We start from the raw sequence: 15,768 nt of genomic DNA on the forward strand, positions 1-15,768 counted from the left end.
GGCTCTTCCGCGCGTTGTCCCTGGAGGCGGAGAGGCGCGTACCCTGGAGGAGGATAAGGACTTAGGGACCCGCCCTTAACCTTCATCATCCTCTCGGCACCGCCCCTCCTCCTGCGGGCCCCGCCTCTGACCCGGGGTGCTCCGCCCACTCTGGTCGCTGGGCGTGCACGCGCACTTGCTGGCCTGTTTTGACAGCTTCAGGCCGCCTGGAATGGGAGGGAGCAGGAGGTATCGCGAGAGTTGGCCCCAAGCCTTGTGGGAGCTGTAATTATGGCGAGCTTGGGGGTAGAGGCTGAGCAGGACCCGCTCTTAGGCCACAGCATATCCGGAAGCAGGTGAGCGGATGTTGGGGGAAGGCCTTCTGACCCTCCTGCGCTATTGGGACTGGTCCCTTTCCCTGCGTCAGGCTTTGTGGGCCGAAGGAGGGGTGCCAGGGTGGCGGGAGCCGGCGGCAGGTTGCGCGAGACTTGGAGATGCGCTCTCACTTCCGCGGGGCGCCTTGAGCCGGCGGGTTCTGGTGAAGGTGTTGAAGAAACGCAAACTGCCTATTGTACCTTTACTCCAACTCTGATGAAGCAACCAAGCCTCTGCATTTGGCCCTTTACAGAACTGATTATACGTTTCACACAGTTTTATTCGAGACTTGAAGATACCGGTCTCAGTATTCACTTAACTAATTGCCTGATAACTTCTTGATACTTTTTTGCAAGTAAACCTAAGATGAGCTCCCCTTTGTCCTATGTCAAATGTATAAATAAAGACTATTTTTTAAGCATTTAAGGGATGAAGTGTATTTTGACCCTTATTATTCTGGTTATTTTGACCCTGGAATTGTTACAGTTTGTTTCTTACTCTGCAGTTATGTATTTAAACCTTTAGGAAAACGAAGTTGGGTATTATTTTAAACATATATAATTATTACAGTAAATTAACTAAATTCACAGGTAAACTTCAGCTGTCTATGACAGCTGTATATACGTGGAGATATGTCAGTCCCAATATCCCAATTCATCCCACTGCCCCCCCAACCATAAGTTTGTTCTCTGCATCTGAGACTCTATTTCTGCTTTGCAAATAGGTTCATCTCTACCATTTTTCTAGATTCCACATATAAGTGATATCATGATATTTGTTTTTCTGACTTACTTCACTCTGTATGACAATCTCTAGATCTGTCCACGTCTCTGCAAGTGGTACTGTTTCCTTCTTTTTTATGGCTGAGTAATATTCCATTATATATATGTTCCACATCTTCTTTATCCATTTCTCTGTCGATGGACATTGAGGTTGCTTCCATGTCCTGGCTGTTGTAAATAGTGCTGCAGTGAACATTGGGGTGCATGCATCCTTTCAAATTATGGTTTCCTCTGGAGGTATGCCTAGGAGTGGGATTGCTGGATCATGTGGTAGCTCTATTTTTAGTTTTTTAAGGAACCTCCATACTGTTCTCCGTAGTGGCTGTACCAATTTACATTCCCGCCAACCGTGTAGGAGGGTTCTCTTTTCTCCACACTCTCTCCAGCATTTATCGTTTGTAGAATTTTTGTTGATGGCCATTCTGACCAGTATGAGGTGATACCTCATTGTAGTTTTGATTTGCATTTCTCTAATAATTAATGATGTTGAGCATCTTTTCATGTGTTTGTTGGCCATCTGTATGTTTTCTTTGGAGAAATGCCTGTTTAGGTCTTCTGCCCAGGTTTTGATTGGGTTGTTTGTGGGTTTTTTTGATATTGAGCTACATGTGCAGTTGGTATATTTTGGAGACTATTCCCTTGTCAGTTGCTTCGTTTGCAAATATTTTCTCCCATTCTGAGGGCTGCCTTTTCGTTTTGTTTATGGTTTCTTTTGTTGTGCAAAAGCTTTTAAGTTTAATTAGGTCTCATTTGTTTATTTTTGTTTTTATTTTCATTACTCTAGGAGGCGGTCAAAAAAGATCATTCTGTGATTTACGTCAGAGAGTGTTCTGCCTATATTTTCCTCTAAGAGTTTTATACAATAGTATCCAGCCTTACATTTAGGTCTTTAATTCTTTGAGTTTATTTCTGTGTATGAGCACCAAACCTTTTTTAAAAATCACTTTGTTTGAAACTCCTTGGAAAATCTATTTGTCAGGTCCCCGATTTACTAAATGGAATATATGGAATGTAATTTTGTTTACATTTTATCTTGAGATCATTAAAATGAATGTCACTACTGAAATATATTGTGATAGAGTGACATCCTCCGGGCCTAATAAGGCATTTGGGACTATGTGCTGCTATACTGATTTGTTCTACAGTGCTATACTTTTCACATCTATTTTTCATTTTTCAGCCTATTCTGTTTCTGGCAGACTGTTCCTCATCATGTTTTTGTTATCTGTTGGCAACCTCTGTTTTTGTTGCTGTCTGCAGACTTCTCTTCTCCCAACTTTTCTTTGGGACTTCTAGTTTGCTGTGGCTTTGAAAATCATGTATCTAAGCTTAATAGAATTGTAGGGAGTTAGAACATGGAAGCTCTGACTGAAAGCTAAAGATCTCTCGTATTAATCAAGTGCATGAGCTTGAGTACATGGACTTTGTGATTTTTGGATTTCTCAGCATTGTTTTTGCTTCTTCCTAATTCTTGGTTGTTTTCCAGATAGATTTCAGGATCCTTGAGTTATGGTTAGATGTATTCTTTTTTTTTTTTTTTTTTTTTTTTTTTTTTTTTTTTTTTTTTTTATTTTTGGCTGTGCTAGGTCTTGTTTCTGTGCGAGGGCTTTCTCTAGTTGTGACAAGCGGGGGCCACTCTTCATCGCGGTGCGCGGGCCTCTCACTGTCACGGCCTCTCTTGCTGCGGAGCACAGGCTCCAGACGCGCAGGCTCAGTAGTTGTGGCTCACGGGCCCAGTTGCTCCGCGGCATGTGGGATCCTCCCAGACCAGGGCTCGAACCCGTGTGCCCTGCATTGGCAGGCAGATTCTCAACCACTGCGCCACCAGGGAAGCCCTAGATGTATTCTTATGGTACATTCTGTCACTTTGTCCAAATAAACCTACTTTAAAAGGGGATTTTTTTTTTCTTTCTCTTATGTTCAAGTAATTGATGCTCATTAGGGTCCATTTAAATTCAGATGTTCTGCCTATCTGAATTTAATTTCTAGATTTAGCATTTTTAAAATAAAAAGGGAGTATTTTGAGAATAATTCAATAAGCGTACTGTCTTTAAAAACGTAGATTCCCTAGTAAAGAGAACATATGTAAAACTAACTGGCAAGCCCTGTTCACTTTGAGTAAATTGCAAAAACATGAGTGTAGTTCACCACCAACCTCAGCCTTTCATCAAGTCCTCAGGAATCCCCACTGACCCTATCCATAGAATTTAAGAAACCAGGGTTGGCAGACTTTTCCTATAAAGGCCCATATGGTAAATATTTTACGCTTTGCAGGCCAGGAGGCAAAATCAAAGTTATTATATAGGTACTTAGATAACAAGAAAGAAAATAAATTTCCACAACATTTTGTAGTAATGAAATTTAAAATGTAATAATAAATGAGTACAATTTTTTGTAATACAAGACTAATGATGAGAGGAATAGAATTCTTGTTGTGGGGGGAGTTGGCATTTTGTTTAATTGGAGCTCAAAGTTAATGTTTTCTGTCATGAAATTGATCACAAATATTCATCTGTAAAAACCATTCTTATCTCATGGGCTACACAAAAACAGGTGGTAGGCCAGATTTGGCCTATTAGACTGTAGTTTGCTGATCCCTCTCTTAGAATATCCTAAAGTATTATAGGTGCTTAAAATTTTTCTTTGCAACGTTAGCCTAGTCTCTGTAAAACAAATATTACTAGAACTTATGATTGTATACAAGATACTTTTATAGAACATTCTCAATTTATTTCTGTCTTTTAATTTCTATAACTTTTACACCATTACACTATTTTGTCATTGACCACACACTGCTTTCTCTTATCCTCTTTCAATATGGGTTCTTTTTTGCTGTTCAGTAGTTCACAGATGCTCTCTCTGGTAAAAGTACAATTTTATTTTTCCTCTCAGTAAATCCATGTGTATTCCTCATAGTTTTTGAGTCGCAACTTTGATAAACATGCTATCATTTTATTTATTTATTTTATTTTTGGCTGTGTTGGGTCTTCGTTGCTGTGCGAGGGCTTTCTCTAGTTGTGGCAAGCGGGAGCCACTCTTCATCGTGGTGTGCGGGCCTCTCACTATCGCAGCCTCTCTTGTTGCGGAGCACAGGCTCCAGACGCGCAGGCTCAGTAGTTGTGGCTCACGGGCCTAGTTGTTCCACGGCATGTGGGATCTTCCCAGACCAGGGCTCGAACCCTTGTCCCCTGCATTGGCAGGCAGATTCTCAACCACTGTGACACCAGGGAAGCCCCATGCTATCATTTGAGGTATAGTTTGTAATGAAAATTTTGGACAGGACAAAACCCTTTAGCATTGCAACTTTACTTGAAGGAGACTCTCAAATGGAGAACTAATACCAGAATACAGCAATGATAATATAAAGGAATCAAAATATTAAACAAATCACATTGGAATGTAATAAAAATGGTAACTTGATTGAAGGACAGTTATATTCTTCTATGTTCCTACTATCTCCAACAAGGAAGAAAGATGCATTTCTTCACCAAAGTTATACTTTTTTAAAAAAAATTTTATTTATTTTTTGGCTGCGTTGGATCTTCATTGCTGTGCATGGGCTTTCTGTAGTTGTGGAGAGCATGGGCTACTCTTCATTGCAGTGTGCAGGCTTCTTATTGCAGTGGCTTCTCTTGTTGCAGAGCATGGGCTCTAGGCACGTGGGCTTCAGTAGTTGCAGCATGCAGGCTCAGTAGTTGTGGCACACGGGCTTAGTTGCTCCATGGCATGTGGGATCTTCCCCGGCCAGGGATTGAACCTGTGTCCCCTTCATTGGCAGGCGGATTCTTAACCACTGCGCCACCAGGGACGTCCCAGTTATACTTTTTGAATTAAAAAGAAGGAAAAGTAGGCTTCCCTAGTGGTGCAGTGGTTAAGAATCCACCTGCCAATGCAGGGGACACAAGTTCGATCCCTGGCCTGGGAAGATCCCACATGTAGCAACTAAGCCTGTGTGCCACAACTACTGAGCCTGAGCTCTAGAGCCCGCAAGTCACAACTACTGAGCCCATGTGCCACAACTACTGAAGCCTGTGCGCCTAGAGCCCGTGCTCTGCAACGAGAGAAGCCACGACAATGAAAAGCCCGCGCACCGCAACAAAGAGTAGCCCCCCCTCACCGCAACTAGAGAAAGCCCGCACACAGCAACGAAGACCCAACACAGCCAAAAATAAATAAATACATAAATAGATAAATTTATTTTAAAAAAAGAAGGAAAAGTAAAATTTTTATTTTGAAACATTTTAAATCCGTACAAAAATTGAAAAAACAGTGCAATAAATACCTGATTACCCTGTCATTGTTAGCCTTTTCCACACTGCTCAAATCTTTCTACACACACACACACACACACATACACACACACAACCACCCCTCTTTTGCCAGACTACCCAAAAGTAGGTTGCAGACATTATGGCACTTTATCCTAAATATTTGAGTCTGCAGCCTACATCTCCCCAAAACGTAGACATTCTTTTACACAGCTATGTCACTGTTACCACAGCTAGAAAGACACTACTAATTCAAAATATCATGTACTATACAGTCTATACTCATATTTTTCCAGTTGTTCCAAAAATGTACTCTACAGCTTTCTTTTTTTTTTTTTTTTCTGGTATGCGGGCCTCTCACTGTTGTGGCCTCTCCCGTTGTGGAGCACAGGCTCCGGACGTGCGGGCTCAGCGGCCATGGCTCACGGGCCCAGCCGCTCCGTGGCATGTGGGATCTTCCCGGACCGGGGCATGAACCCGTGTCCCCTGCATTGGCAGGCGGACTCTCAACCATTGCGCCACCAGGGGAGCCCTCTACAGCTATTCTTTTTTAAACAGGACCTGATTAATGTTCAAGCATTGATCCTTATGTCTTTTTAGACTCCTCCAACCTAAAACTGTCCCCTGACCTTCTCTTTTGTTCTTACTAACATTGAATCCTCTGATAAATCTAGATTAGTTTTCTGTTTTCTTTGGAACATCTCATGTTCTGAATTTGTGGACCATTTCTGGGTAGATCCTGGTCAAACATTTCTGGCAAGAAAATCCCATGGCTTATGTTGAGAACATCCCAGTGTATTCTGTCAGGAGGCATTGGATGCCAGGCCATCCCACTGTTGGGGATGCCACGTTTGACTACTTGGTTAAGAGGGTGACTGTTATATCTCTCAATTATAAAGGCTCATTTTCCATTTTCTGATTAGTGGATCAACAAAAGAGTGATACTTTGAGTACTTTTGACCTTCCAACCAGTTATTTTTGGATTCACTGATGATCTTTGCTTTCATCCATTATTACATGGAAGGTAAATCGTGATTTTCTATCATCCCTTCAATATTTAATAGCTGTCATTAAAAGAAGAAAGATTTTTGACTGACCTTCAAGTCAAAGTCACTCAAACAATATTATTACATTTTTTTTCAGAATCAGATTATTTACTTCTCTTAGTTCCATAACTTAGATAAGATATGAGCAAATTGGTTACTTGAAAATGTTCAGGCTTATTTTAGTGATAGTTCTTATTCGTGATTATCAGTTAGATTTCTGATCTCCAGAAAATAAGAATGAGTTCATTAAAACTATAATAGTAACCCAGTACTGTAAAGTGATACCAGAATTCAGTGCTGTGGGATTGAATGGTGTATACCTTTTGCTGATATGTAGTAATAGCAAGTCCCCTACATACGAACAAGTTCCATTCTGAGAGCGCATTCGTAAGTCCCTAGGTACCCAATAACACAATTGGCTATGTAGTACTATACTGTAATGGGTTTATAATACTTTTCACACAAATAATACATTAAAAAAACAAACACAAAAAATAAAGAAAACACTTTTAATCTTACAGTGCAGTACCTTGAAAAGTACAGTAGTAGAGTACAACAGCTGGCATACAGGGGCTGGCACTGAGTGAACAGGCAAGAAGAGTTACTGACTGGAGGAGGGAGAGGAGGTGGGAGATGGTAGAAGCTGAAGGATCGTTAGCAATAGGAGACGGAGGGCAAGCTGCAATTTCACTCACACCTGATATTGATGGCACAGGTTCTGGTTCCTTGCTGGATTCAATTCTATCTACCCCCTTGAAAAAAACGATCCAATGATGTTTGGGTAGTGACTCTTTTTTTCTTGTCATGGATGACACGGTAGCACTGGATTGCATTCTGAACGGCTGCTGCAACCTTCATATAATGTTCTACATTCAGGTCCTGTGCCTCACAAACTACCAGTGCCTCCTCAAATAAAGAGAATCCCCTTGCCATTTCCTGCTACGTGAATCTCTTCGGTTCTTCAGTTACTTCTCCTTCCTCTTGTCTCTCTTCGTCCTTTCTCTGGGTCTCCAGTTTCATCAGGTCTTCCTTAGTAAGCTCCTTGTGTTGCACAGCAAGGAGTTCAATGAAGTCGTCCTCTTGCAGATCTAGCTCCGGCTTCTTGCTGAGGGTCACTAAGTTGCTGAAGACCTCTTTGGATTCCTCATCCAACTTCTCAAATCCATGAAAATCGTGAACAAACTGCAGGCAAAGTTTCTTCCAAACCCCATTCATAGTGACGGCCGTAACCTCACGCCAAACAGTCAATGTTTTTTGTGGCCTTGTAGATGTTATAGCCCTTCCAAAACTGTCGCAAGGTTGTTCCTGATTCGTCGGTCGCCTTTACTGCCTGACTAAAAGTGTAACGTGAATAATATTTCTTGAAAGTGGCTGTAACTCCCTGGTCCATAAGTTGGATGTGGGACATAGTACTTGGTGGCAGATGCGCTACTTTGATGTTGGGATGAAAGTCGTTCATGAATGGGGGGTGGTCTGGAGCATTATTGAGCAGCAAAAGAACATTGAATGGGACATCCTTCTCCAAGCAATATTTCTCTACCTCCGGGATAAAGTGGTGGAAAAATCAATCCTGGAAAATGGCCTGTGTAACCCAGGCTTTGGGGTTACTCTTCCACACAACAGGAAGAGAGCCCTTGGCTATATTTTTAAGGGCTCTTGGGTCCTCTGAATGATAAACTAAGAGAGGCTTCAGCTTCATATCGCCGGAAGCATTGCCACCAGACAACAGAGTTAGCTTATCCTTTATTGCTCTATAGCCTGCCATTGACTTTTCCTCCTTACTGATGTAACTTTGGTCTGGCATCCTCTTCCAGTACAGTCCTGTCTCATCCACAATAAGAACCTGCTTGGGTGAGTACGTGCCTTCATCAATAGTTTCTCAAAGCGTTTCAGGAAATTCCCAGGCAGCTACCGTATCTGCACTCGCTGCCTCGCCACTTACTTTTACATTGTGAAGGTTGGCTGTAGCATTGAACTGATGAAACCAGCCATGGCTGGCATTAAAAGATGCGCCCTTTGATTCTTCACCGTGTTTCTTCTTCAAGTCTTCATAAAGTCTTTTGGCTTCCACTTGAATCAGCATTAAGCTGAGTGGGACTCAACACTGATACTGATCCTGCATCTACACCCTGAGTACTTTCTCCATCTCCATCATTTTTCCACACTTCTTTGATATTATTGTCGACATCATTGGCACATCAGACTTCATGTATTCCATGATCTCGTCCATGTTCTTAGAATCGTGCTGATGGTTGAACGATTCATGTTATAAGAATGAGCGACGTCAACCATCTTTTTGCCTCGCTCCACTCTCTCAATTATTTTCACTTCTGTTTCTATCGTTATCACTTGGCACTTCTTAGTGGTACCAGACACATCACCGCTGATTTTACGCTTGCTTCCGGACATCCTGGGCTTGAAATAAAGATACTGTACTACTGTACTCTATACAGTACTGTACAGTAAAGTACACAAAAGCACAACCACTTTTAGAGGATGCACACATGTGACACTGTTTGCCAGACATGTGAACTAACTTATGTGTTTGGACATGCGAACGCATGTTCGCATCTTTGAAAGTTTGCAACTTGAAGGTTCGTGTGTAGGGGACTTCCTGTATCTGCATTATGTATTCCAAATTTCAATATATTGATTTGCACATACGAGCATCTGGGGTTCTGCTATTTTTCAGGTATGCGACATTACAGTCTATTTTTGTGGAACAGCGTATACAGTGTTAAGCACTTCATATATATTATACCAGGAACTGATATATCTGGCACATAATAGATCTAATAAATGTTATTTCTTTTCTTCATTCCCTCTCTAACATTTCCAGTCACGTCACATTTTAAAAAAACATAGTTTCTTTTTTGAAGACTAACAGTTCTAAGTCTATTTTAGAAAATAATGTTGGAACATAAGATGGCATTTTGTCTGTTGTGCTTGGTTTAATTATTTGAAAACATAATGCTTCTAATACGGTAAATTTGTTAACTCTTTTTGTGTGCATATGTGAAAATGTAATGGGTACACATGCTAATGTTATCACCTGACAGAGGTAGGCTACGTGGTTAACATACTTGCCCTTAATCCAGGTCAAAGGTGATAATGAAAGGTCAACCCAGTCTGGAGGGGCCTTGGTCTCTCTTTGGTCCACTAACAGAGCTTGTCTGGTAACCTGTGTTGGAGCAAAGGCAAATGTTTCAGGAAGTCCCAGGGTTACGAATGTCTTAGGTCACATCAAACCTTCCTGGTGTCACTTTTATATTAATTTTGCTGAAAGTACCCAACTAAAATAGCTTCCTACAGCAAAGTTAATTTGCTGTCATCAAGTAGAGCATGTCATAATGATGACAGTTATTATCATTTAATAGTTACTAGTTGTATATCCCACCTGTAGGAGATCTAATGGTTGTAGCTATTTTATTTTACTTATTTTGATATACTTTATTCATTTTGTCAGTTTAGCAAATTTAAACATGCTTGATTCATAAGTTTATAGCATGCCAACAATAGCAAAATAATTGGCTCACAAAATGTTTTGCCTTTTTAAGCTGCCTCATGTCTCCCAAGTTTCTATGCACAGTGATCCATAAATATAATCCATGGAAATTAAAAGATATAATACTTATTTATAGATGAATTAGTATAGTAAGAACCAATATTAGTAAATTATACCTCTATCATATAATTTTCATGACTTTAGGAGAGAGAAAATAAAATTGTGCCACAGAAAGATTTGCATGTACTGAGATAACTTTATACTACTTTTTTCTTCTTTATACCTAGAGAATGGGATATTATAGAAACTGAGGAGCATTATAAGAGCCGATGGAGATCTATTAGGATTCTGTATCTTACTATGTTTCTTAGCAGTGTAGGTAAGTATTAGAAATTATACATAATTTTTAAACTTTAGATAAAAAATATTTTAATGTCATTTAATTAAAAATTATTTTTTTATTATGGTAAAAACCACATAACATAAAATGTACCGTCTTAACCATTTCTAAGATCAGAGGTGTTAAATATCTCTACATGGTTGTATAACCAATCTCCAGAACTTTTTTATCTTGCAAAATTGAAACTCTATACCCATTAAACAACAACTCATTTCCCCTTCCCTCAGCCACCATTGACCATCATTTTGCTTTCTGTTTCTATGAACTTGACTACTCTAGATAGTTCATATAAATGAAATCATACAGTATTTTTAATTTTGTGATTAGTTTATTTCATTTAGTGTAATGTCCTCAAGGTTCATCCATGTTGTAGCATGTGTCAGAATTTCCTTCCTTTTTAAGGCTGAATAATAGTCTGTTGTATAAATTCTAGGAGAGGGAAAACTTTTCCTTTACTTTGTTAGGTTTTATAGCTAAGAAAGTAAAGGAAAGGTTTTTAATTGGGGGCCTGCAAATTAAACTGACAAAAGGCAGATCAACAGGAGAAAAGCATAAAAATTTATTTGATGTTAATATTTTTATGTGAGATATGGGGCTTCATAGAAAAGTGAAAACCCCAAAGAAAGGGTTAGACTCAGGGACTTATATACTATTTTAACAAGGGTCTCTAATTATGGAGAGGTGACTAGACAAAGAAAAAGGGCTGGCTTTCTAGGGATGGTAAATTGTGGGAAAGTGACTAGGAAATACATGGGGTAACTAATGGAGGATGAGGGTTATTTGAGTAAGGTTTGTTTGTGCAGACTCATCTCAGCATTGATGCTCCATCTGCAGTGATAAGAATGTTTTCTTCTTCCTGGTACTGGAGGAGCACATTTCTCAGGGGAAATTTATGCCCAGTTTTTAGGCAGAAAGGGGGAAGACAGAAAGCCCTTCTGTGTCTGCTGTTTGTTAGTTGCCTTCAGCTCAAAATAATCAATATGCCAAAGCAGCATATTTTGGAGTAGCATGTTCTGATCCCCTTCAGTATATACCACATTTTGTTTATCCATTTATCTGTTGATGAACATTTGGGTTGATTCCATATTTTGTTTCTTACAAATAGCTGCTGTGAACATGGGTGTGCAAATACCTCTTTCACATCCTGCTTTCAGTTCTTCTGGGTATATATCCAGAAGTGGAATTGCTATATCATATGATAATTCTATTTTTAATTTTTTGAGGAACTGCTATACTTTTTTCCATAGGTGCTGCTGCATTTTACATTCCAATCAACAGTCAGGGTTCAGATTTTTCCACACCCTCACCAACTCTTATTTTATGTTTATTTGACATTAGTCATTCTAATGGGGTAGTAGCTTATTGTGACTTTGATTTGTATCTCCTTGATGATTACTCACGTTAGGCATCTTTTCACGTACATATTGACTATCTGTATATCTTCTTTGGAGAAATGTCTGTTCAAGTCCTTTGCCCATTTTTTAAATAAGGTTTTATGTTGTTGAGTTGTAGGAGTTCTTTATATATTCTGAATATTAATCCCTGATCAGATATATGATTTGCAAATATTTTCAACCATTCCGTGACTCTTTTTTTCACTCTGCTGATTGTGCCCTTTGATTCACAGAAGTTTTAAATTTTGATGTAGTTTAATGTATTTGCTTTTTACTTTTGTTGCCTGTGAACCTCATTTAGCTTTTATATTGACACATACCAATAGTAAAGTCCAAGAATATTGATCTGTATAGCTTGATTATTTTAACCTATTAACATTATTTCTGAAAATATATTTACTGAAAAAGTTAACCTTTATGAGGAAAAAAAATTTAATATTAAGAACTGTAATTATGTTAAAAATGGTAAGGAATGAAAATATATAGGAATTCTCAATACTGTGATAGTTTATAAAGGAATGTTTTAGGGAATCAATTTTTTTTCCAAGCATGGACTCTAAGTCCATAGGCAATAATTTTACAAATGGTTTCTTTCCCTGACATGGATTTAGTGAAGGTCATTTGACTAAGTTGTTTTCCATATCCTTTCCATTTATCCCAGGTCACCCTCTTATTCTCTCTCTCTTGCCAGTCTTCTTTATGATTCAACATTGAGTAAAAATAGATTTTAAATAAAGCTAAAACTAAAGAAAAGTACAAAATAAAGTTTTTTGGATTGTATATCTATTATTATGCTTTCCACAAATATCAGGAAAAAATGTTGATTCAGATTGGCTTGAACAGTAATTTGTATTTTCTTATAAGATATCCATAGTGGGACAACTCCAGGTGAAGTTCCCTGGCTCTGCTTCTGAATAAGTTTTTTGGTTTTGCTCTCTTCCGCATATTGCCATCATTCTTAGGCTATAGGAGGGATGCAGCAGCAGTTCCACGTGTCACATCCTTCCACAGTAATTTTTATTGATTGAAAGGGACTTATTTTTTAAACCTCCAAAGAGATGAGGAGTCCTTTCTTGGAGGTCCCAAAGTAGACCTCCCCTTATTTTTCACTGGTCAGAATTGGGTTACCTGTTAATTTCTAAACCCATCATCAGCTGGGATAGTGAGATCTAATCAGGATCTACCCTCTGGATTTTGGGGTGGACACAGTGTTCTCTAAAGCCTGTGGCTTTGTGGAGGAATGATGTATACCTCAATACAACCAGGATTCTATCAGAGAGGAGGAAGGGGGCAAATGAATGTTGTTTAGGTAACAATCTCTGCAACAGATTGGTTTTTTTTTGTTTGTTTGTTTTGTTTTTAGTGGTACACGGGCCTCTCACTGTTGTGGCTTCTCCCGTTGCGGAGCACAGGCTCCGGATGCGCAGGCTCAGCGGCCATGGCTCACAGGCCCAGCCGCTCTGCGGCATGTGGGATCTTCCCGGACCGACCGGTGCACGAACCCGTGTCCCCTGCATCGGCAGGCAGACTCTCAACCACTGCACCACCAGGGAAGCCCCAGATTGTTTTTTTATTTAAAGCACTTCTAATTTTTGTACTCATTTATCTAAAATATAAGTAATAATTTCAAATTTAACAGAAATAAGTTTTTTAACTTTAGATTTTAATTGGCGTGTGAAACATTTTACCTGTTTACAAGTTACTTGATTGTGAGATAGTAGTCTTATTTTCAAACATTAGTTGATTCTTTTCATCAAGTCAATGTGTTAATTCAAAATACACTAAGATGAAACTAATAATTAAATTATTTTTTAAAACAGACTTTTAAAAAGGAATGTAGTACTGATACTGCTACAACATAGATGAACCTTGAAAGCATTATGCAAAGAAAGAAGCCAGACACAAAAGACCACATATTGTGTGGTTCTATTCATATGAAAGTCCAAAATAGGAAAATCTATAGAGACAGAAAGTAGATTAGTGGTTGCTTAGGGCTTTTGGGGAAATGATAGAGGATAGAAGAGTATAGCTAAAGGGTCCAGGGTTTCTTTTTGAGGTGACTAAAATATTGTAAAATTGACTGTAGTCATGGTTGCACATATCTGGCACACTAAGAGCCATTGAATTGTACACTTTAAATGGGTGAATTCATTGTGATTATATCTTAATAGAGCTGTTTTTTTTTTAAATAGCCTTGATAGAATTGTGATTGGATGTGCCTAATATTTAAAATCGACAAAAAACATTGGAGTTTATCATTACAGTTCTCAAGCAATAAAAGCTAGCAGAGATAATTTTCTTTTAAGGTATGCCCATCTTGAGAAATGGTTCTTTATAGCCACTGCCCCCTTTAAAGATCATTTTCTTTCTTCTTAGTCCTCCCTGCAGTGAATTATCTCTCCCAAACAACACAGATTAGAAGTCTAGCAATTCGTCTATAACAAAGTAGCCTTACCTCCATTCATTTCTGCTATAAAAACTTAACAAAGCTGTCAGTAATTTTCTTTTCTTTTTTTAAAAAAATAAATTTATTTATTTTTGGCTGCATTGGTTCTTCATTGCTGTGCGTGGGCTTTCTCTAGTTGTGGTGAGCAGGGGCTACTCTTCGTTGCAGTGCGCGGGCTTCTCATTGCGGTGGCTTCTCTTGCTGCGGAGCACGGGCTCTAGGTGCATGGCTTAAGTAGTTGTGGCATGCGGGCTCAGTAGTTGTGGCTCGTGGGCTCTAGAGCGCAGGCTCAGTAGTTGTGGCGCACGGGCTTAGTTGCTCCACGGCATGTGGGATCCTTCCAGACCAGGACTCGAACCCGTGTCCCCTGCATTGGCAGGCAAATTCTTAACCACTCTGCCACCAAGGAAGTTCCAGTAATTTTCATTTACAGTAAAGACACGTGAATAAGGAGAAATAGGTCCTCTGCTTTTATTATGTTAATTGTGGTGAGGGACTGTCATTATATATATATTTTCTAGCCTTTAATATTTATTTTCCTTTTGATAAATAAAACCCCATTGCTTAATAAATTAGACATTTGTGGTCATAAGTTTGTAAATTCAGAATGATGTTTTAAAATCCATGCTATAGTTCAAAAATTTGTATCTATAGTGATGAAATTATTATAAGCATAAATAACAGAATTTGTCTCTTCACAGGATTTTCTATTGTGATAATGTCAATATGGCCATATCTCCAAAAGGTTTGTGCACTTTATTCGTCTCTTATGTAGCTGTAGTAGTAATAACTCTTATGTAGTTAAGAGTTTTCTAGAGAGTCTCTTTGGTATTCTGAGTTAATCTTTATTAAAATAACTTGAGATAATAATTCTTCAAAAGAGGCTTATAAGTAAGGTAACTGTATGCTTTATTGTGCAAACCAGAGCACTCTTGAAGTGAAAAGAGTGCTTTAGCAGGAAAATAGGATTATATCCAGACAATTGCAGGCAAATGTAGATGTATGGTCACCTACTTATTAGCCACTTTCCCATCCCATCCACACCCCTTCCCGAATAAAAAGGAAACTAAGCTAGACATAGTCTGAATTCCTATAATGTGTAAATGATATTGCTATGGAATAACTTGATGCTTTCTGATAGAATTAATTTGGGATGTCAGGTGACAGTGTGAAAAGAATAGACAATATATGTATTTTGATGCTGTGGTTACTACATGGGAAGGAGGGAGTGACAAGAAGATGCAAGTTTGGTGGGTACTCTGACATCAGTTGATCATCAGTTGATGATCAAGTCCTGTGAATTCTACCTTTTTAAAAAAATATATTTGACATATAACTGTCAGTTCTATCTGAAAATTCCAGTAATGAATTTATTAAAAATCAGTATTTAAGTTGAAGACATAATTAATCTATAATAATATTTCAGTTAAGGTTCTTGAAGGAGTTCCTCTGTGCTTCCTAACTCTTCTTCACTCCTTATCCTGCTACAATCTGATTAACTCCTCTGCTACCCTACAACTGCTCTTGATGAGGTCTCCAATGACTTAATCGCTCACCAAATAGTAGATACTTT

At 38.9% G+C, this 15,768-nt stretch overlaps 1 protein-coding gene across 6 annotated transcripts in view; it reads left to right on the forward strand.

Moving 5' to 3' along the window:
• Positions 1-270: 270 nt before the first annotated feature.
• The window catches only part of MFSD8 (major facilitator superfamily domain containing 8), a gene marked incomplete at both ends in the record, with an annotated part of 41,394 nt that continues 25,896 nt past the window's right edge, over positions 271-15,768 (forward strand). For 3 of the 6 annotated variants that reach the window (XM_079717836.1, XM_079717838.1, XM_079717837.1), the window contains 2 exons: positions 10,301-10,334; positions 14,897-14,940. In XM_079717836.1, the coding sequence (XP_079573962.1) occupies positions 10,316-10,334; positions 14,897-14,940 (63 nt within the window). Of the gene's footprint in view, positions 336-10,242; positions 10,335-14,896; positions 14,941-15,768 lie in introns of those variants that run through there. The other 3 variants (XM_079717834.1, XM_079717835.1, XM_079717833.1) reach the window with 2 other exon arrangements.

This window comes from Hyperoodon ampullatus (assembly GCF_949752795.1).
Source record: "Hyperoodon ampullatus genome assembly, chromosome: 1".
Taxonomy (NCBI): Eukaryota; Metazoa; Chordata; class Mammalia; order Artiodactyla; family Ziphiidae; genus Hyperoodon; species Hyperoodon ampullatus.